This window comes from Carcharodon carcharias, chromosome 25 (genome assembly GCF_017639515.1).
Source record: "Carcharodon carcharias isolate sCarCar2 chromosome 25, sCarCar2.pri, whole genome shotgun sequence".
In the NCBI taxonomy this organism is placed as follows: Eukaryota; Metazoa; Chordata; class Chondrichthyes; order Lamniformes; family Lamnidae; genus Carcharodon; species Carcharodon carcharias.
The window spans coordinates 35792978-35816443 of NC_054491.1; the positions used below are offsets into that span (position 1 = coordinate 35792978).

Sequence of the window (23466 nt, forward strand, 5' to 3'; positions counted from 1 at the left end):
GATCAGCCGTGATCTTATTAAATAGCAGAGCAGGCTCGAGGGGCTGAATGGCCTACTCCTATTCCTATTTCATACGTTCGTAAAAACTTGTTTACACAGCGAGTCGTTAGGATCCGAAATACATGCCTGAGAATGTGATGGAGGCAGATTCAACCATAGCTTTCAAAAGAGAATTGAATCATTATCTATAGAAGACTTACAGGGCTACAGGAAAAGGCAGGGGAGTGGTACTAGGTGAAATGTTCTTACAGCAGGCCGGTACAGACGTGATGGGCCATTACCTTTGTCTGCAATCATTCTATGATTCTCTGATTATATGATCAAATTAGTCAAAGGGGTTGAAGAATCATGTTCTGATGATCATAAATGTGTCATACATGTACCTTCCCTTTTCCCTCTTATATGACTCATAGGTAATGTGAAATGATACTGGGCCTTAGAGGGTTAAATTATGAGGACAGGTTGGACAAACTTGGCTTTTATTCCTTTGAGTATAGGAGATTGAAAGGTGACCTGACCAAGGTGTTTTAAATATTAAAAGGACTTGTGACTGTTTATTTACAATTTATACTAGAGAAATTGTTTCTTCTGGTGAGGGAATTAAAAATGAGGAACCTAATCCTTACTATTAGAGCTAGGCTAATCAGGAGTGAAATCAGGAAGCACACATTCACACAAATAGAAACCCCAAAAGCCTGTGGATGCTGAGGGCCACTTAGAACTTTCAAGACTGAGTTAGATAAGGTCTTGTTTTGTCCTAATATTAAAGCATATGGAGCAAAGATGGGAAAATGGAGATGAAGTCCAGAGCAACGATATTATAACTAAATAGCAGAGCAGACTTGAAGGGCTGAATGATGTGTTCCTGCTCCTAGTGTTCCTACTCTCACACTTGGCCCTGAAGACCTGACTCACATTTAGGTTGTCTTAATACAGCTAGCATTCCCTTGAGAAATAAACACTCCTCCAGCTAATGATTCAATCGGTATACTTTTTGCCCAAAGCAATTAAGAGCTGTTGGTTATAAGTGCTTGACGTGTGGCTGTCTAAGATATTTACCACCAAAAAGGGGATCTCTGCCACAAAGTGTTGCACTCTGGTTAACCAGTAAATAAAATTTGAGCAAAGCCATATCCCAAAAATTATTTGAAGTGGAAGCGAAGGCATTTGAAATAAAAACTGAAAACATCCTGTCAGGCAGCATCTGATGGATGTTGACTGAAGTAAGGAGAGCACTCCTCAAACTCTTAGCTCCATAGATAGGTTTTTTCAATTTGACAAACCCTTCCTACATTGCAGTATAACATATAAAGCAAGCCAACCTAATAACTGGCATCAGAGACTGTGCAGGACATTGGCTATCGAAATTGGACCTTGTTGCATCCATTTTACACATAAATAAAGTCCACTTTCCGCTGCCATGTAGATAAATTAGTTCCCTTCTATACACAGAGTCTGATCTAAGCAGGTTTTGCTTCACACCAATCTTAGATATTGAATATAATATGAGCTGGCGATAAATAGAGCGCTCAATTAATGCTGAATTACAGTAATCCAATGGGCAGGATTGTCCTGCCCTAACACCAGTGGGCATCATCATGGGTGGGACGGGAAAATTTGGAAAGCCCTTCAAAGGGCTCTCCGAATTTTCCCATCCCACCCGTGACTATGCTCACCGATGTGTAAGGCCAGAAAATCCCGCCCAATGGTAATGCCTTAGATATTAATTCTGCCAGTTAATCCATCTAAATATCTTGCATATGCATAACATTAATTACAATAATTGTGTTATCCTAGGTACATTAATCAATGTTATGATTTCATGGACTAATTTCCTCTTTGAAGGGGAGGTTAATTGATACACTTGGCAGCTTATACCTAGCAGGCTGTTGGTATGGCAACATTAATGTAAAACGTGGTCCAGTTACTGGAAGATGGTTTCGTGAGCCAAGTTTGGGCATCTATTACTTCCCTAGATGGGAGAACAGTCAATTTCCCAATGAGGAGTCAAGTTGAAGGTAATTCATCTAATGCCTTTGATTAATATTCCTTAGATGTTAGTTGGGTTCCTAGATCCCAATGTTCTGATTGTGATTTTAAAAAAATCCGATTATTCAATGATTTGAATAAAATAAACAACACAATAAGTTCAGTGGAATTTAGTGCTTAAAAAAAGTGAACCAATTTAAGTGGCTAAGAATTAAGAATGTTTTGGTGAAAGCTGTACTTGCACGAAGAAACCTTTACACTTCTTACTTCGAGAAGTGATTTTGTTTGGGCACTTTGAAGTTTTGCAAAAACTTATGTTGGCAGCAGCTCTTTAACTATCATTTTAATTCAGTCAGAGGAATTTTTCTGGGTGGGTTGGGGGTGAGGGGAGAGGTAAGAAACACACTTCCTGCCATCAGATCATAAAAGAGAGTTAAGGGTATCCATAGAACTTAAGACTTAAGATTTAAGAAATAGGAAAAGGAATAGGTCACACGGCCCCTTGAGCCTACTCCACCATTCAATAATCTTTTATCTTGATCTTTTACCTCAGTTACACCTTCTCACACATTCTCCATATCCCTTTATTCCCTTAGTTTCCAAAAATCTATCAATCTCCTTCTTGAATATTATCAGTTACTATGTAGCCATGGATCACTAATGGCGAAGAATTCCAAGGATTCAGAAGCTTCTGAGTAAAAAAATTTGCTCCTCATCTCCATCCTAAATGGCCGACCCCTTATCCTGAGACTAACAACCCCTAGTTCTAGACTCTCCAGCTTGGGGAAACAACCTCTCAGCATCTACCTTACATGTTTCAATGGGATCATCTCTCATTCTTCTAAGCTCCAGAGAATATGAGTGATTGTCACTTTCTATATCATTATAAAAATGCAACATGGTAGCAGCAGTGGGATTGGGTAAACATGTTATGAGTTCATTTATTAAGATTAGGCACATGCAAACATTTATATAAAGGTAGAAAGCTTGAAGACATCAGAGCTGTGCTGTGTTCTGCTCACTGGCAAAAGTGAAAGTAAGACTGGACCGCATGACACTTCCCTTCTGCTGATGTCATAGTGATGTCATACTGAGGGGTCTTCTGTTTATATGAGGATTTATCCTTTTTATTGATTTCTACCAGATCTATAAAATCTATTCTGAGTGTTGGTGGAGGGGGTGGGGATGGTGTACACCTTTTATTAAATAAAAGTATATTATGTGTGACAGGTATAACAGTGTATTTTATTGGTTAAGGGTATTAAGGGATATGGAGTTAATGTGGATAATGGAGTTGAGACCATTAACAGCCATGATCAGTCTAATTGTTGAAACAGGTTTGAATGACTTCCTCCGGTTATTATGTTCTTAACCTCCAACTTGTGGGCGAAACCACAGGAAATCTGCTTTGACAGTTTGCAAAGGGCTTGGGAAATGTTAAGCTATCGAACAGGGAAATGTTCTCAAAACCACAAATGTAAATATACCCCCACCCCTACCCACCCCATTCAGAGATCCATGTAGTGGCAAATTACTGACACCTCACCTTCTGTCTGGAAGTTATTGTTGCTGTTGGGTGGTTTTAACACCTGCACCTCTTGCGAGTGGACTGGAACCTTGTCAGACTGTGATGGAGTCTCCTCAACATCAGGATCAGGGGAATTCTGCATCATCTCTTCAATCTCCTCAATGACCTGTAAGTAGATTATCAGGCACTTACATCCCAGACACTCCGCTCACTTAACTCTTTCCACTTTCTTTTCTCAGAGTTTCGGCAGCTTTTTCACAGAGTTATTACAGCACAGAAGGAGGATACTCAGCCCATCATGTCTGCACTGGTTCTCCAAAAGAGCAATTCACCTAGTGCCATTACCCACCTTCTCCCCATTCTTCCTTTTGAGCTAACAGTTCAATTCGAATGAACCTGCTTCCATGACACTCTCAGGCAGTGCATTCCAGGCCTTAACCACTCACTGTGAGAGAACTTTTTTTCTCATGTCACTTTTGTTTCTTTTGCCAATTATTTTAAATCTGTGCCCTCACGTTGTTGATCTTCATGAGTGGGAACAGCTTCTCCTTATCTCCACTGTCCAGGCCCCTCATGATTTTGAATACCTCTACCAAATCTCCTTTCAACCTCCTCTTCTCCAAAGGGAACAGTCCCAACTTCTCCAATCCATCTTCATAACTGAAGTTCCTGATCCCTAGGACCATTCTTGTGAATCTTTTTTGCACTCTTTCCAATGCCTTCACATCCTTCCTAAAGTGCAGCACTCAGCACTGGACTCAATACTCTTGCAGAGGTCAAACTGCTAACTTATACAAGACCAACATTACCTCCTTGCTCTTGTACTCTATGCCTCATTTGGAGGTGTCCAATGGTTAGTGTATAGATGCACCGCCTGGTGTGATACTGACCCATACTCATGTATATTTTGGGTTCCATCATCAGTCTGTGCTGAATTAGTGAGGTGGTGGGAGGGATGCTACCATTGAAAAAAGTGCCTTGCCAAAGTCACAGCTTCTCTTTTAAGCAGCCTCGTCTTTGACCCTCCGTTCACTGATACGGCTACAGTTGCTCAACCGCTCCTCCTCCTTCACCTTTGATGCTCTTGTCTCCAGTAACAACTTTAATCTTCCCTATCCTAGTTGCCCCACTGGCTATCGCCCTGAGCACAGACCTGAACTGAACTCTGGTTTAGCAATCCACTGCCAGGTCTGGTTGGCACCACATCAAACTCCATCAAGCCTCACACTCCTCTACCAGAACCACACACTATATCAGGATCATCTTGTACAGCAAAGATAATCTGTGGCTTCTTTTCTCTGATATCAACCAATTCCTGAAACTCCTTTCTGCTGTTCTTTCTACCCTCACATTCAACAGCATGTGCAGGGAGCTCATAGACATTTTAGTCATGTGAATATGACTATTCATTTAGCTTTCTCTATTACTTCCCTTTAACACCACCACCCCCCCCTCCCCCATACTGCCAAACAAGGATTCTCGTTGCCCGAGCTAAACCCTTGGATATCTCAGTTTCTTTTGTATTTCCGTCATGCCTTGTTCATGTGACCAATATTCTGTTCTCACAACCCCATTCCCACTAAACTATTAACCACCCAAGTTCCATTTCTGGCCCTCATGCTAGCTTATAATGAAAACGGTTTCCTCTTTTCAAGGCTTGGAATAATCACTGAGGCCAAGATTTAAGACACTTCCCTTGTTGCAACAGCCCCTAACCCTCCATTTCAGAGGCATATGAACAGTAGCAGGTGATTAATCTGTCAATATACTTCTGTCATATATCCAGCTTTTACTGAAAGTGATGGTTCATCAGCCTTGAGCTGAATTCAAGATATTTCAGATAATATTTGAAGAATAAAGCTCAGGGGCATCATCAGCTGATCTTAAATGTGACTCACTCTCCACTTTCAGTATCCATGAGCCTGGGACAGGTTGTGCTGAATGACAGGCAGCAGATAACTCAGCACGTTCTGCCCCATATATCTGGCTGCATTGAAGTGCTGGACTCACTCTTGCAACTAGACTAATAGTATCTCTTGAAGATGATAGAGCCAATGATGCATTTCAGTTGCTTTTCATTTTGCTTCTTTGGATAAGTGTGTTTATGTTCTTTGCTGCCTTTGAAGATTTACCTGTTCAGCTGTGAAGAGAGGTTCCTCACTTGTGCAGGAAACGATGATGTCCAACTTCTCAATTAACTCTCCATCCTCAGTAATACTGTCCTTGTCACTGGCCTGACAATACATGGGAAAAGAGAGGTAAAAATAGGACTACTTTATTGCAGCCTTTCTACATAAACTTTCTTCACTGTATGAATCACACATTCTTTGATGTAGTCCCTCTCCCAGTGCATTTGGCTTCCCAGGCAAAAACATCCCCACTGCCTTGGTCAACTGCCTTCCAGAAGTTAATGACTTGTTGCAACGTTAAGTGGATAGCGTTCCTTTGCGACATGACCATTTCTAATTTTCAGTTTGATGAATACCACTACCACAGGCCTAACCAAAGTCATAAATTACACCCAGTGTGATTGTGCACATTCCCCCGCTAGACCTCGCTATGGCAGACCACACTATCCACCTCCAAAGCCTTTCCTCCATTGTCCAGCTCCATGGGACTAGCCTCAATTGGTTCCAGTCTTATCCATCCAATGGTAGCTCAGTCATTTCCAGGAATGGCTTTCCTTTCTGCCCACAGACTGATTCTGAACTAGAAGCTTATTGATGTTATAATCCTGCCTTCAGAGCTAGCACTATTATGAAAACAAGGGAGTACCACCTCGTGAGATGACTCTCTCTCCACCTTTGGGAGCCAGTAGTATCACAGGATTAAGGAGTGATACAGATTCAAAATGTGTATTTTGGCGCATCAAACATGCACTGGAGGTTTTCTCACAAGTTTGGACTTCACCATCTGTCCGTCGTCATAGCATTAAACAATTTGCCAAGAACTTATCTATGATCATCATAGAGTCATATATGGTACAGAAGGATGCCATTTGGGCCATCTAGTCTATTCTGGCTCTACATGGGTAATCCAGTCAGTCCCCTTCCTCCGCTCTATCCCTACAGCCCTGACGGTTCACCTTCTTCAAGAAACCATCCAATTTCCCTTTGAAATCATTGAGCATCTCCACTTCCACCCTCCCACCCCTTGTGGGCAGCGAGTTCCAGATCATTACCATTTGCTACATAAAAATGTTCCTCCTCACATTCCCCTCTGCATCTCTTATCCAAAACTTTAAATCTGGGTTCCCTAGCCCTTGTATCATCAGGTGATAGGAACAGTATTTCCTTTTCTATCTTATCCAAACAGGTAATAATCTTGTACATTTCCACCAAATCTCCCCTCAATCTGCTTTGCTCCATGGAGAACAAGCTCAGCATCTCCAGCCTAACCTTGTAGTTAAAATTCTCCTGTCCCTGGAATCATTCTGGTAAATCTCTCCTGCACCTCACATTCTTCCTAAAGTATGGTGACCAGAACTGGATGCAATACTCTAGTGTGGCCTAACCTGAGCTTTATAAAGGTTCAGTATAACTTCCCTGCTTTTGTACTCAGTATCTCTTGTCATGAAGCTATTAATGTGTATAATGTTATTGAAAATTATTAAAGCCAGGTAGTCTGGGTGCTTTGATGTACAGTAGGTTTGAGGTGCAAACAGAGAAGTAAAAGTACATTTGCATTTTGTTGAATAGCGCATTCAAGAGTGGGGGTAAAATCTTGTACCTAGCTGGGAGAGACCAAACAATATGTTTATATTACTAACAAAATTGGTACTATGAAAGGGGTTTATTTTTAGAAGAGGTGGAGTTCAAAGGGACTGATGATACAATGGGAATTTACATTCAGAGAGAAATGTTGGGTATAACAGAGGGGTAGTTTTGTGTGTGCAGGGCAGAGGCATGTAAAATCAAAATAGCTGCAAGCCTAAACTATCTACAAATGGACCAAAGTGAATGGAACCTCATTTTGAATTTGTAAGGTGAAAATGCTTTGCCTGGTGTCTTCTTAAAGTCTATGGGTTGTTGTTGCCTTAGTGGAGATTATTTTGGAAATTTGTTAAAAAGTTATGATAGCAGTAATTTGTAGCCATGTGTATATGTTTAACTTGTGTAAATTAATGAATGCCTTATGTAGTTTGATACAAAAACCTCCCAAGATTTGATGGTCTTATTCCTGAATTCAGAGCTGCATCTCAAAACATACCTATTGAAAACATACCTATTGAAAACATACCTATTGAAAACATAGGTTTTAACAGTTGTTTAAAGTTTCCTTCTGGGGTTTTAAGTAACTCAGCCTTTACCAACCACTGTGTCATAACATCTCTATTCACAAAGTCCAAGGTTTCATAGGCTTTGCTGTCCACTTTCTCAAAGCCCTGCCAACTTCAAAGGTTTATGCACATTAACCCCAAGGTCACTCTGCCCCTGAACCCTCTTCGAAATGTACTATTTTGCCTACATTGCTTCTCCCAATATTGAACGCTACCCCATCCCACCCCGCACTTTTGTGTACTAAATTCTACCTCACACTTGTCTGCCCATTCTGCTAGCCCATGTCCTGTTGCAGTTGGTTATTCTCACTGTTTGCCACCCCCACCCCAATTTGGTTTACCGGCAATTTTTTGAAATTTCACTCTATATACCAATATCCAGGCAATTTACATATAGCAAAATAAGGCAGTGGTCCTAGCACTGACCCTTGGGGAAGATCAGAGTCTACCATCCTCCATTTTGAAAAATAATCATTTACCATGACTCGCTGTTTTCTGTCCTTAAGCCAATTTTTCCAAGTTGACACTGATCCTCCTATTCCATGAGCCACAATTTTGTCAACCAGCCTTTTATGTGGCACTTCATCAAACGCTTTATCAAAATCTATACAGACAACATCCACCACATTCCCTCCACCAACCTTCTCTGTTACTTCATCAAAATATTAAATTAGATTTGGTGAGCATGATCAGCCTTTTACAAATCCCCGTGTCAGCTCTCCTTAATTAACTGAAACCTCTCCAAGTGCCTTACCCACCAGAGATGTGAGACTAATTGCAGTTGCTAGGACTGTCCTTATTCAAGAAAGGGTGTAAGGCCATCATATTTGCCACTCTCCGATCCTCTGACACCTCCTCCATATCTAGGGAAGACTGGAACATAAGAACATAAGAAACAGGAGCAGGAGTAGGCTGTTCGGCTCCTTCAGTATGCTCCGCCTTTCAATAAAATCATGGCTGATCCGATCGTGGCCTTAAGTCCACTTTCCTTCCTGTTCCCCAATAACCTTTGACTCTCTTGTCCATCAAAAATCTGGCAAACTCAGCCTTGAATATATTCAATGATCCAGCCTCCACAGCTGTCTGGGGAGGAGAATTATAAACACTAACCTCTTCTCTGTCTTAAAAGGGAAACCCCTTATTTTGAAACTGTCCCCCCTAGTTCTACATTCCTCCATGTGGGAAAACACCCTCTCAGCATCTACCGCCCCTTCAGAATATGTTCCAACTAGATCATCCCTTATTCTGTTAAACTCCAATGAATATAGGCCCAACCTGCTCAACCTTGCCTCATAAGACAAATCTCTCATCCCAGGAAGATTATGGCAAGTCCTTTCGATATCTCCAACCCACTTCCTTTAGTAACTGAAGATATAAGACATCAGGACTGTTACATTCTATTTCTCTTTGACCTAAGTTATGCACCAGGATTGGTGAAACAATAATGTGCATTATTTATGTGAAGATAAGACTATATACAGATAGAGTTAACTTGAAGATTATTGTATATACATCTGACCTTGACCACTGTTGCTTGCAGACTGTCTACAAGTCATGGGATTCATACATCACATCCTGTCAATGTGATACTTAGTGTCAGTATTTTAAGATACTCCTCTTAACAGTGTATGTACAACATAACACAAATTCCCCCTTTTTTCTAATTAAAGGTTTACCTTTAAAAAAAAATCAAACCATTTACATGTTTGGAGGGCAATTAGGAGTCAACCACATTGCTGTGGATCTGGAGTCACATGTAGGCCAGACCAGGTAAGGACCAGCAGATTTCATTCCAAACAGGGCAATTAGGGGTGGGCAATAAATACCGGCCTAACCAGTGATACCCACATCCCATGAACAAATAAAACAAAACACACTCTTGCTTTTTTAGAAGGTTGTACTTGCCTGGCCTCTGTTTGTGGCTTCTCATTGTGTTGAATCACTTGTTTTGGTTTTTGCTTTCCAGTCTCCTCTGGTGCCACATGCCTTGGTACCTACAGCTTTAAAAACTGGGCAATTTCTGGGTGCATGTATGAGACTGTACCACCCACATTGGCTATCGTGCCAATGGTGGACAAATTATGCATAGCCTGTAGACTCTATCTGTCCAATAGTATGGCTTCATCCTTGTATCCACTTTGTAGTAGTGCTTCCATGATGTAACCTTTGGGTTAGTCCAAGAGGTCTTTTTTGGAAAACATTTTTTGGGGTGATTGCTATGACAATCTTGATTATTTGGTCGATGTGCTATTGACTGACAGTAGTTTAAGATTGATCCCTTAAAGATACATGCACACCATTTCACAGAGCAGCATCTTATCCACTTTAAACATAGCCAGACTTTCTAGTACCTCCTGTCTCTCAATTTCACACCTTCCATTGTCTCTACCATCTCTTTTACCAACAAATTTCTCAAATTCCTCTTCCTTACTAAATACTGATACAAAAAACTCTTTAAATAGTCTAGCCTTGCTCTGTGCCTTTAAGAATATATTACTCTCTTTGTCTCTAATAGGATCCACCCTGCCTCTTAAATATCACCCGCTAAATATCCTGGCAAAATTTGTAACTAGTAGTCATTGGCTCACTGCCTAGTAGTCTTTTGGTTTTTACTTTGAATAGCTCTGAGTGCATTCAGAGCCTTCTCGCTCAGATCTCTCTTGTGATGAATGAGAGTGGATTGCTTGGCTTCAATGACAGGTTCCATCACATGATGTTAGCTTCAAATCCATCAGCATTTTTCCACTCCTGCTTCCCTTTTGTTGAGAGAGAAGTATTGTAGCTGGTGTCTCAAAATAGGTTCCATTTCCTTTTGCACTCTGTGTGGGAATGCCGGGAGAGAGCCTGTACAATTGAGTCGAAGAACTGTTGGCTTTTATGGGGTCAGGCAGTGAGGCTGACGTTGATATGAGAACAGAATTGCTGCTTTGAGTGAAAAGCTTCAAAAGCTGCATCATAACCCTGGTGCACAGCAGGGAGTGATCTGTATCACAGTCAGCGCTGTGGTAGCTGCATGTGCTGAGGATTCTGTTCAGGGAGTCACATCTGGTAATGATCAGATCCAGCTGGTGCCAATGCCCTGATGTTGGATGTCTCTAAGGCACCTTGTGGCATGGTTTGTTCTGAAAGAAGGGGCAATATTAATGGCCCAATGTCGGTCTCACCCGTCAGCTGAAAAGCTGGGAAGAGCCCTGCGTCACCTTTTTTAGGAAAGGCTGGCCATATTAAGCGACACTCAGGCACTTAACTGGGCAGTGAAGGGCCTTTCTCAGGATCAAGTACGTTGGGGAGAGGTAGGGGGTGTGGTGGATGTGTGGGCAGGAGTCCGCCAAGAGCTGCTGGCCAATCAGAGGCCAGCAGTTCTATTGAATTGCAGCAGCACCAGAGATGCAGTGGCTGCTGCTGGTACGACACCCACCTGAGGGCGAGGATGGTCGCTGGATTCCAGGCCACAGGTGAGGGGTCGCGAGCGGGGAGGGCAGGGTTACAGGGGAGGTTGAGGTGGGGGAGGTGGGTCAGCTGAAAGGGCAGTAGGCTGGCTTTCAGCGGGCCACCCCTTCCCTATGCCAGGTCTCTCCATCCAGCATGTCAATCACGGCTATCTTGTATGCATTATCGAACAGCTGCAAGTCACTTCGATTGCATGCACACGGTCCTTGCCAATCGAAGAGTTGGCATCTTGTTTCTTTTCACTGGTTTGTCTGCTGCATTGGGTTCTATCCACTTTTGAGTAGAGTCTCTAAGCTTCAAGCACTCACTGAAGCAGATGGACCCTGGAGGGTCAGCACCTCACCAGTCAGGGGCTGCCCATCTCAAGGTGGGCAGTGACTGACCAGTGGGATATGATGGCTCCTTCCACCATCTGAGGCAGCCTGTGGCACCCATTCTCCACGTCAACTGAGTTGGGCTTTTCACAAGTAACTGTTGTCTCCTGTGTTCTGTTAACATTCTGACGTTTTTAGACATCAGCCCACCTTTGGGCTCCACTCCAGATTTTTTGTTTTATTTCAACTGTCCTGAGGTGTCGACAAGGCAGTGGAGCTATTCACCCATAGCTGGGTGTTTGGCCCATGAGTGGCAGGGTATGTCCACATACCACTGGGCCTGCACATTACATGTCTGGGGTTGGGGGGGGGGGGGGGGAGGGTGGCAACCCACCTCTGAGTTCCTCTGAAATTTTAGCTTGGGGATGCGAGGGAGGCAGCTCCTGTGGCCGGAATTTTCCGGACTGCCTGCGGCAGGGCTGAGGAGCCATTGAAATCTCCATTCACATCGGCGGGACTGGAAGATCCTGCCGGCACGAGGGGCTGGAAAATTCCGGTCTGTGTGTGTCGCCAGTATAGTCGGGGACTTGCTGATCGAAAGGCTGTACAGGGACTGGTGTACACATTTGTCTGCCCTTTTCGCAATGCTGCCAGTCAGTGGACTGAAAACGAGAATCAAATTAGCACACAAAAGCGGAAAGCATGTCAACTCTCTTCACCCACATACTAGATGCATCACATCAACCTGCTGGGCACACACTTCCTTTAAGACACTCCTTAAAAACTACCTCTTTATTTAAGCTTTTGGTCGCTCTTCTCAAAGTCTCCTTTTAACTGATTAACTGAACTGCCTCAGTGTGATTTATTATGTTAAGCGTACTATATCAACCCAAGTTGTTGTTGCTGTAAAGTTTACAACAGGAGGGTGGAAATGATCAACAATTCATTAACATATGCAGATGGGGCAGGGGAATTCCACATGCAGTTTTCCAATTTTATGACTTGCAGAGCATTCAAATTAAAAGACATCTATTAGTACGCAGGGATTCTGGGGGCCAGAAGCCTCATCACAGCTTTGACATAGCCAGTGACTGCAATGGTCAGCTGCAACCAGGAATTGGTTACTATGCCACAAGACAAGCCTGTGGGAGTGGTACCAGGAAGCTGCCCTGTTTGCAAATACCACCGTGACACTCAAACATTAGGTTTTTCACTGGTCTGACACTTGCCTGCAAGATCATGCCTGCATTCTCATTTCTTTCCCTTCATCTGTTCCCAAGTCACTTTTTAGTCCCTCCACAGCAGCCTTGGCAATCTAAACCTTTCCAAAGACTTTTATAATTGAAAAAAAGGAAGACTTACAATTACACAGCAAACTCCCACAAACAGCAATGGGATAATGATCAGGTAATCTGCTTGTTGTGATGTTGATTGAGGGATAAATATTGGCCAGGACACTAGGGGTAATTCCACGGACCTTCTTCACCATAGTACTTTGGGATCTTTTACATTTACCCAAGCAAGCAGATTTTGGCTTTGGTTTAACAACTTATCTGGGGATGTAACTCCTGACAGTGCAGCACTCTTTCGGTGCTGCACTGAAGTGCCAGCCTTACATTTTGTGCTCACGCCCTGGAGTGGGACTTGAACCCAGAACCTCATGATTGATAGGCGAGGGTGCTACCAAGGCATTGTTCCGCTCCTAACCTGACACTCTCCTTCAATTGTCCTTTACCTTAAATTTCATTTTTATTAAATTTCACTTCATATGTGATATTCCGCTCCCAACAGTGGTGAGTTCCCTGAACCAATTCACCTCTTTATTGAAAGCTAAACAAATGAGCAGAAAATTGGATGCAAACAATGTAATAAAACCCACCATTAAGGTCCAAAGAGACATCATTTTTTATTAGAGAAAGATAGACAATTGGTTATATATAGCTTGAGGGGCACCACTCTGAAGTGTGGGGCAAGGTAAGAAGACAATCCTCCATGAACTATCATAGCCGGTATGGTTATTGAACCCATGCCACAAGCACCATTCTGCATCACACTAGCAATCTAAACTGTTTGAGAATTGCTTTCTGCCAAAGATCCGAATTTAACTGAGGGAAAAGAACTTGTATTTCAAGGTCTCACTTATCCTCGATAATGAACCCGGACATCCACACTCTTGTAGAGAGCTATCCAGATGTTGACATTTTGTTTTTACCCCCAGATAAGACCACACTTATCCAGCCAATGGACTGGGTGGGGGGGGGTTCATTGTGTCCTTGAAGGCTCACTACACCCAGAGAAGTTTCAGCCACATCCTTCATCTTTAGGAAGCAGAACCTTCAACCACAGTCCGTGATTGCTGGAATCAATTCAACATCCTCATAGCAATAGGCATAATTAAGGTCTCATCGGATGAAGTTAGAGCTTCAGCCTAAATGCCTGCTGGAAAAAAGTTTGGCCTGAGGCTGTAAATGATTTCACGAGGATGTTAAAGTCACTGTAAAGCATTTTGGGATGTCCCAAGATTGTGAAAAGCATAATATAAATGCAAGTCTTTAACTATTGAGGGCTTTCTTGTTGAGGTACTTTTGCTATACTGGAGATGATTGAATGAATGTGATTGCAGTGTGAAAAAGGCTCACTAACTGAATCCAGCATATAATGGGCACAGTTAGATTTGAAAGCAACAGGGGCATCACCGTGAGAAAGAGACAGAGACTAATGCCCCACATGTGTCAATCAATGAGCAAGGACAGACTTTACGACCTTTGATCAGCAGAATAAAATCAGTGCATCCCATGTTCTGTAACTTCCAGCATGATGAAGCTTGCTGCAGGCTGAGCTGTTCTGGATCTAGTTCAGCATGATAAGATGAGGTAGGTGATGAAAAGGCTATAGGTAATCTCCAAGAGAATCGCACGTGTGAATTTCAGTAAAGTACATAACCCCAGTGAGCACAGGTAGACACAGCAGTCATGAGAGAGCATTCAGTCACACAATATGTACACCAACAGATTGTTGGATTTGAAGTGCTGACTAACATTCAACAATATAAACAAGGCAGCAATGCGTTAGGCAGCAAGATCTGTTAAACCCAGTGACTGAGACTGACTCAGGCACTCAAATAGGATCTACACAGATGTAGAGACTGGCCCCAGCCGAGGTTCATTTTCAGCTGATCAGTAACAAGTTTATATAAAAGCACTAATTTTCAGACTTGCCTTAAACCTGGGATCCCAAACTGCAGCTCCTTTGTCACCTCTCTGTTGCTCAGATTCCAGTCAATTGCACTCTGGTGGCAACTAGTGTTGGAGAGAGACTCTGAGTACACAGTCTATGCCAAGCTGTAAGCTAATTTTATGTTAATTAAATTCTATGCTAATTGACATGGCTCTCGTACCATGTGCAGGGGCACCACAGATGGCCTCAATGAGGCTGGGAGCATCTGCCTTCAGCCCCGTGCTCTGCATTTCCTCACAGGACAATGTAGCCTTTCAAATACAATGTAGATGCCATCATTTGGGAAGTGATCTAATTTGCAATGCATAAAAAATATCTATAAATGACTTGTTCTGCACCTCAGATGTTTAACACTCTAGTGGTTCTACATTAGTACAGAACATTTCAGCAGACTAACCAATCAGTCAGCCCATGTCTTCCATGCCAATGTTCAGATTTAAGCTTTCTCACACTTTACTTCATTTTGTCCTATCAACATAATCTTCTAGCCCTTTCTTTCCCACACCTCCAGCACCTCCCGATTCCATACAAATGGCTTTGGTCTATTGGAAGTTTTTCAGCATCATTCTAGGTTTATTACTAAACTTGAAGAGCAAACGTTGGTGACAACAGGAATACCCTTTGGTCCAACCTGCTTGCACTCTCTAGGTCCTTATCAGTCACAGGTAACACTTTGTTTCTCAAAGTTCAAAAGTAATAGGTTCAAACCTCATGCTCAATGTAGTGTTGAGAGAGTACTACATTGTCAGAGGTGCCATCTATCACACCAGATCATCGAATATTACAGCACGGAAAGAGACCATTCACTCCATCGTACTTGCACCAGCTCTTTGAAAGAGCAATCTAATTAGTTCCTGCTCTTTCCGAAATTTTCCTCCAAATTCTTTTCCAGATTTATCCAATTCCCTTTTGAGAGTTACTATTGAATCTGCTTCCACTGCCCTTTTAGATATCCAAGCCCAGCTCCTAACAAATTTGATGCTTTTGTTGCCATTTACCTTAAATCTTTGTCCTCTGATTACTGACCCTCCTACCAGTGTAAACACTTTCTCCTATTTATTCTTGATTTTGAAAACCTCCATTAAATCTCCTCTTAGCCTTCTCTGCTCTAAGGAGACTGACCTCAGTTTCCCTCAGTGTCTGCACATAACTGAAGTGCCTCAGCTCTGTTACCGATCTAGGAAATCTCCTCTGTATCCTTTTGACATTCTCCCTAAAGAATCATGCTCAGAATTTGACACAATGGATTGGATTTTGCCAGCCCCTCTGGGATGGGCTGGGAGGCACATGGGAGGGCCTGTAAAATTGTGAGGGAAGGCGGTGTGTGCAATGCCCTTTGTCTTCCCGCTGCCATGCCATTTTGGCAGCCGTGGGGAAGGTGATGGACGACCCTCACACTCAGGGCCCAATTGAGTCACTTAAGTGGCCAATTAAAGGCCTCTTCCTGCCTCCATTTGCATTAAACCTGCAACAGGTGGGCTCTCTGCAACCAGGTAAACCCAGGGGGCCTCCCAGCGGGCTTCCTTTTTGGGTACTCCTTGGACCACCAAAGCATCCCCACACCCACCTCTGGTGGCAATGGTGCCGGCTGCCTTCACTAGCCCTCCCTCCCTCTACCCTCAACTAGGCCCCGACATTCCTAAGCCACATTTACCTAGTTATGAGGCAGCATGTCCATTGCTGCACCCTCTTCCTCCAGTGGCAGATCTAGCAGTGGCCACTGCTCCTGGTGGCGCTGTTGAAGCTGCTGTGCGGTTGGTCATCTGATTGGCTGGCAGCTCTTGGGGGTAGGAGGCCATCCTTAATTGGCAGCCGCTGTCAAAGTGCGACCCTGCATTCCGCTGACCATGGATGCGGGTTGCCACAACCCCACTTTTAGGCCCATTGGCGGGTCCCAATCACCAGCACTAAATTCGGCCCAAAACTCCAGCCTGAGCCCAGCCAGTGACTTATAATAGATTAGCATAACTTTGCTGCTTTTGTATACCATGCCCGAGTTCTCTCTGAATTGACTCAAACTCATTCATACTCTCCCCTTCGTTCCGACTGACTCATTTCACAACTCGATTACCCTTGGTGTAAATCTGGCTTGTCCAACCGGCTTTGAGGCCACTGAAGCCACTGTCCAAAATGTCTGTCAGTCAGATAAGTGAAGAAGGAGATTCTGCAAGGGGCCGATCCTCCAATCACAGGCTGTTCCTCTCCTGCGTTTGCTGCTGATAGGCTCAGCAAAGGCGGGGAAGAAACAGGCAGCGAGTGTGCTGAGGAAAGATAGGTTTTCAGTGGGGTGGGGTGAGGGTGGGAGGGTGAGCCTGCTGGGGGGTCACAAGGGCAGTTTGAGAGGGTCTGCCACAGCCATGGGAATGTTGAGCCTGCCGGGGCTAAGGGTGGAGGTGAGCCTGTGGGGACCACGCTGCGGAGAGAGAGAGTGAGATGTGGCAGAGCCCAGGGTGGTGGGGTGGGTGAAGAGACTGACTGGTGTGTGAGAGAGAGTGAGTGTGAGTGATAATGTGAGTGTGAGAGAATGTGTGTGGGAGAATAAGTGTATGTGTGTGCGTGTGTGGCTCACTCCCAGTCTTAAGATTCTCACTCACGTTCATCCCCACACACCAACAGATATTCACAGCTACTCACACTGGGTGAGGTTGAGTGAGTGAGCACCCTGAGACTGGCAACGAGTCAGACACATGCTGTGACACTCTCACACTCTGAACGGTCATATTTATTCATTACCCTTTTTAAAAATATTATCAATTTATTATGTTACACTGCTTTCTTTTTGCTCAACAAGCAGTTTATTTTCTTCATACTCAACTTTTTTTAAAATTCACATATCTTTCCAAAATTTGTTCTTTGGCCCCTTGAGTGAGGTAAAAATGGAAATGTGTCCCCCGGAGTGGAAAGGTTGGACAAGCCTAGTGTAAATTAATTTGTCTGAGTTCACTTCTTATTTTAAAATGGGCAATCTAACCGGTGGGTCTATGAGGTACGGAAGATGCTGTGGCTGTGAACAAATAATTTGCTTTCATATACTTCTATATGAACTAATGGATATCGGGTGAGGTCAGGATTGGGTTGTGATGCCTTTGCTGTGGAACAGCATGTCAACATTTCCTGCCCATCCTTACACATAAGGAAAGGTCATTTGGCCACCAAGTGTGGGTGGCTAGCACCTGCTCAACTTTAATCAAGTTCAGCACCTTCGGCAGAGGTGAAAGGAGGGGGAGAAACCAGAGAAAGAGCGAGTGTGTTAACTCATTGCTCCACTCATGCTCATTCAGCTGAACTTCCAATTAGAGACTAAGGCCAGGATTTTGCCCTTGTCGGGCAGGCTAGATCGGGAGAGGGTGGGGGGAGAGTGGGGAGAGGATTCGGGGAGGGCGGGGAGAGGGAAGGGGAGGGTGGGGGAGGGCGGGGTGCGATTTCATGCTGGCTGGCTAATTAAGGCCCACCCAGCGTGAAACGTGGAGGGGGGGGTGTGGTTGGGGGAGGCGAGTGGGGAACTTGGTGCATGTGCGCACAGGTATATGCAGGAAAAGCTCCCTGAGGCACAGAGATGCCTCAGGGAGATGAAGATCTATATAAAAAAAAATAGAATTTTAAGGTGTTAAAAAACATGTCCCATCATGTGACATGAGCAGGGATGTATTAGAAATTAGTATGAAAATGTTTCATTTTTTTTAACGATGTATCGAAACCTGACCCTACCCATGGATGAGGTTTCGCAATAAATGCAACAGCCGCTTGGCCTTTTCGCCTGCCCACCGGCTGTAAGGTTGGATGGGCAGCAAACCATTGAATTCAATTAGAGTGTTAATGGCCATTTTAGGCCTGTTAATTGTCAATGGGCACGGTGCCAGCTCCTGCACACACCCACCGACCGAAATATTGCGCGAGTTGAATTTTTGTAGGGATGCCCGTCTGACGAGCAGAAAATTCTGCCCTGAGTGAAGAGCAGTTAAAGCCCAAGACATGAGCTTCAGCAATCACAAGAGACAGATTGAAGGTGATTGATCAGAATAAAAGAGAGGGACAAGGAGAATTTCTTTTAATGCAGCGAGTGTTATGAGCTGGAATGAACTGCCTGAAAGGGCGGTGGATGCAGATTCAATAGTAACAATTGTGAATGCTACGGAGAAAGGAGTGGGACTAATTTAGCAGCTTGTTCAAAGAGCTAGTACAGGCACAAAGTTCTGATAGGTTTTCTTCGATGCTGATGATTCTGAGCCTATATGCTGCAGCAGACACATTAAGACAGACTTTAATTCTCTTCCTACACCAATGCACTGGATCATGAATTCAAATCCCACCACAGCAGCTGTGGAATTTGAATTCAATTAATAAATCTGGAAGCTTGTCTGTGATGGTGACCATGACAACTATCACGATTGGAGTGAGAAAAAACATCTGGTTCATTCATGTCCTTCAGGGAAGGAAATCTGCCATCCCTACCTGCCCCAGGACCCACAGCAATGTGGTTGCTTCTTCACTGTCCTCCGAAAATGGCCTAGCAAGTTACTCAGTTGAAGGATGGCCAACAAATGTGGGCCTTGCCAGCAATGCCCACAAATCCCAGTGATGCCTACATCCCATGAAAGAATTTTTTAAAAACTCACAAAATAAATTGCAGCATCAGCCGGTCTCTCATCAGCACTGGATGAGCACTGACTCTTTACCAGCTCAGACACCACTTAAGATGGTCAAAAATGGTCTCCTCAGGATTTCCTACTCCTTGATTGTACCTGGCAAAAGGGAAATCCCAGAACTAACAGGGTACAGTGTGATGCAGTGGACCTGTAATCTAGAGAGCGAGAGTTCAAATCTCACCACTGTAGTCTGAGAATTTGTATTTGAATTAAAGGAAAGCTTGATAAATAAACAAGGGAGAAAAGAATAGAAAGATATGTTGACAGGGTGAGTTTAATTAAGATGGGATGAAGTTTCCTGTTTCTGCACTTTCAAATTCGATCTATTTGAATTCAGTGTAAAAGAATCGGAAATAAAATACCAACAAAAGTAACCTTTAAATTTTGACTTGTCATAAAATTCAAATTACTTCAGTAATGTGAAGGAAACCTGCCATCCTTACTTGGTCTGGCCTATATGTGCCTTCAATCCATTCCAAAGCGATTTACTCCAAATAAACCTCTGCAACTTCCCCTCCAAGCCATTCACCATCCTGACTTGGAAATATTTTGCTGCTCCTTCATTTTGGCTGGTTCAAAATCCTGGAACTCCCTCCTTTACAGCACTGTGGGTGGACTGCAGCGGTTCAAGAAGGCGGCTCACCACCACCTTCTCAAGGGCAACTAGGGATGGGCAATAAATGCTGGCCTAGCTAGTGACGCCCACATCCCGTGAAATAATTTTTTTTGAAAGTGGCCTAAAAGCCATTAAATTCAGGAAAAAACATGTTGGTATTGTCAACATATCCACATCCCGAGAATTAATTAAGAAGCAGGTTCCCAGGAGGGGGGAAAGATCAATGCTTAATACTCAATACTTAAAACAGCAATAGCTTCTACAAGGCGTGAGGTTTTCACTCAGTGCTTCGGAAATTCAAAATGGCAAAGTTCCTTGTACAAAAGGTTCTCGTCCCAATTTTACCCTCTGACCTGTGATAGTATCGGTGCCTTATTCCTCCAGCTGTCCTGCAAAGTTCAGGTCTAATTTTAAAATCCATTAGAATTTTGATACAGAACGAAATTCCACTTGCCATCACTTTCATGCAGGCTTCAACCTGTTAATTCTAGGCCAGAAGATGAAGAAATCACAGGCAGCCACATACAAACTGAAAATCCATTCCAATCCTGATGTGATACTTATCGTAAATTAACTGGTTCTAGCAGCTTTCAGGCCTCACTGCACCTCATCTGTAACTGAATTCAATCTCTGCATCTTTAGCTCCTGAAACCACATGCCAATACAGTGGAGCTTCATCTGACCCTGAGGCAACAACAAGGCCAGATGTGCTGCTGCACTTCCCAGAAATACAGACCCAAAGACAATAAAGTCCCTCTAAATTCTGATAATAGCGAGGGTGGGAAATTGATTTGGGGGCAGGCATTTAACTGTTGCCAGTTCCGGCTGGATGTATCCCTGAATGCATCATTACATGTCCTTCCACCTCCAACCACCTCGCCCCAAAAGTCACATCACGGGTCATCCAACACATCCATCCTCATGGACTATAGCCTTCCAGTGCAATTTGGAAACCCAACTGACTCATTGTTAGCTGGTTGAATGATTCCTGCCTGTCAGAAGGTTTTTCCTCTCTCTAATATTGTTGCAACTAATAAACAGAAGTGTTCAAAGAAGATGAAAAAATTACACCTTTGATTAAATGTCCCTATGTATTTTCTCCTGGGTTGCTCACTGCATGTGGCCTGGACATTGATCTTTAATCCTGGAGGGTTGGCAACCTGAAAGGAATGGGACAATCAGCCATTTCACCATGATTAATGCTAGTAAGGAAGGCCATGGCTCCCCTCTGGGAACCAGCAACTCTGGAATCATTTCTTGCCATCTCTTTTCCACAATGATATCACTGCAAAGTAGATCTTCTGCAAAACCCATTAACTGGCTGTGACTTTGCTTGCAGCAACTTATCTAACTTCTCTTTAAATGCCTCTATCCTATTTGCCTCAAATACTTCATGTAACAGGGCCTCTAGCAGCAGGTCGCAGACAGCACCGAGTAGGGAAACTGGTCGGCCCCTATGGCGCCCCTCCTTGCAGGGAGCAGTGTCCTTGACAAGCTGAGGGCAGAGCTATGGTGCCATGAGGTGAGGGAGAAAGCACAAGGACTTACCCAGGCCTTGTGAGTGGCAACATGGCAGGAGCCTAGGGCAGCTTGAAGTCCATGAGGGTGCCCAAGGAGCCAGGAAGAGAATTGGATACCTAGTCAAACCGACTGGCGGCACCTCTGAGTCTGAAACGCCTTCCAAGGGAGGGAGTGAGAGAAGAGGACTGCAGCCAGGAGTCAGGCCACAGGACAAGCCTGAACAAACCTGGTGAGTGACGGTGTCTGGGGAGTTGAGGCCCCAAATAGGACAGAGATCTGGAGCGTTAGCAGTGAATGTTTTCTGTAAATGGTTTCTTTCTTGGAGCTATGCTTTGTCTGGAGGGTTGAGACTGCTCTGATGCCAGTGGAATAAACAAACCTTTTTTATAACCTTTGTACAGTCCGAATGCTTAAATCACACATTACATCTATGTAGTAATGAGTTGCAAATTCTAACCAGTCTCTGGGTACAGTTATTCCTTCTCAAGTATACTTTGTGATTTTTTAAGACCAGGAACACAAAGCCTTTAATTTTGAGGGATTAAACCTAAAATTTAATAGTAAAATAATGGCCAGGGGTTGAAACACAACATAGCTGTGACTTGCCCCATTCTTAAATCTACATCGCAATGACCTGTGAACGGAAGGTCTGAATTAAATATTGCTGCATGAGAGGAACAGCTTGAAATATTCAAATCCTCGAAAATATTAAACTTTGAGGATACTTAGACAGAGGGCAGCCCATCAAGCAAAATCCAACTTAAAATGCATTTCTTGTTTAGAGAACTATTGACTTGCTTATGGGTGAGTCACACTGGCTCATTTCCAGGGATAGGCTTTCATATCAGTCACTTTCTGATGCAAAATTTAGATTCAGAATTTATATTCACATTTCATTGTTGTAAAGATGCTACTGCAGAACTGTACAATGAATCGAAGTGCGTATTACACACAATAGAATGCAAGATATTCAGCTACTGAACATGTATAATTCTATTCACAGTTCTCTCTCACATATTAAAGAAAATGCTTATATCTATTATGCTTCCTCAGTGGTTAGTTGTGGCTAGTCTCTTTTCCTGCTTTTGTTTGCTTCTTTTTAGATTTGATATTCTGCTGTCACTTTGCAGCTACATACGTTTCACCATACTTAGTAAGAACAGCAAAGATTATGAGATAAAACCCTGCCTTATTTAAGTATTTTACTGTAGATATATGCAAAATATTTCTGTTTGTTCTATATTCAATGTAAATAAGAGGTTTCACAGGTAAATCTGTCTATCAGAAACTCCAATGCTGATCAGTTAATGTGAGGCAGACATTGCTGCCTGAGGGTTGTTTTGAAAGGAAGGACACACGGAAACCCAAATGTGTTTAAGAATGTTAAACAGTCTGCTGCTACTTTTGGGATCAGTTACTGAGTGCGGGCAATACAGCTTCACATTGTACATCACTTCACTGCGAAGTTATCTGTCCAGTGCCGTGGAGATTAGTTTGATTAAATTGTCAACGCTTTCTCTTCACCACTGAGCAGTGCTAATTAACACTGGAGCAGAGAGCCTCTGGGTCATGGAAACTGAGAGAGTGCAAGCTACGCTCAATCTCAGCAACACCTCTGAGGTGTACCATCCCTTGGGTCCTAGGCGCTGCACATGACAAACTGGACTGGGGAAAACTAACTGCCCCTCTCAGCTAGAAAAGCAAAGTTGTTCATGGGTCTGTGTCTGATTTAACAATTAGATGTTACAGAGTGCAAACTCCTCATGTGGGGGTTACTGACTCTTTGTACACCTTGGGCTGGATTTTACATGCCCCTGCTGGGCATGTTTCTGGTGGGGGAGGGCACATAAAATAAGGCAGGTGGCCTGCACAGCACCATCCGGCCC

The 23466-nt window shown here is 43.5% G+C and overlaps 1 protein-coding gene across 1 annotated transcript in view; it reads right to left on the reverse strand.

Moving 5' to 3' along the window:
- LOC121269588 (fasciculation and elongation protein zeta-2-like) overlaps window positions 1-23466 on the reverse strand; it is a 121090-nt gene that overhangs the window by 32165 nt on the left and 65459 nt on the right. The window contains exons 7-8 of the mRNA XM_041174290.1: window positions 5650-5751; window positions 3536-3683 (exon numbers count right to left, since the gene is read on the reverse strand). Of these exons, the coding sequence (XP_041030224.1) occupies window positions 3536-3683; window positions 5650-5751 (250 nt within the window). The remainder of the gene's footprint in view (window positions 1-3535; window positions 3684-5649; window positions 5752-23466) is intronic.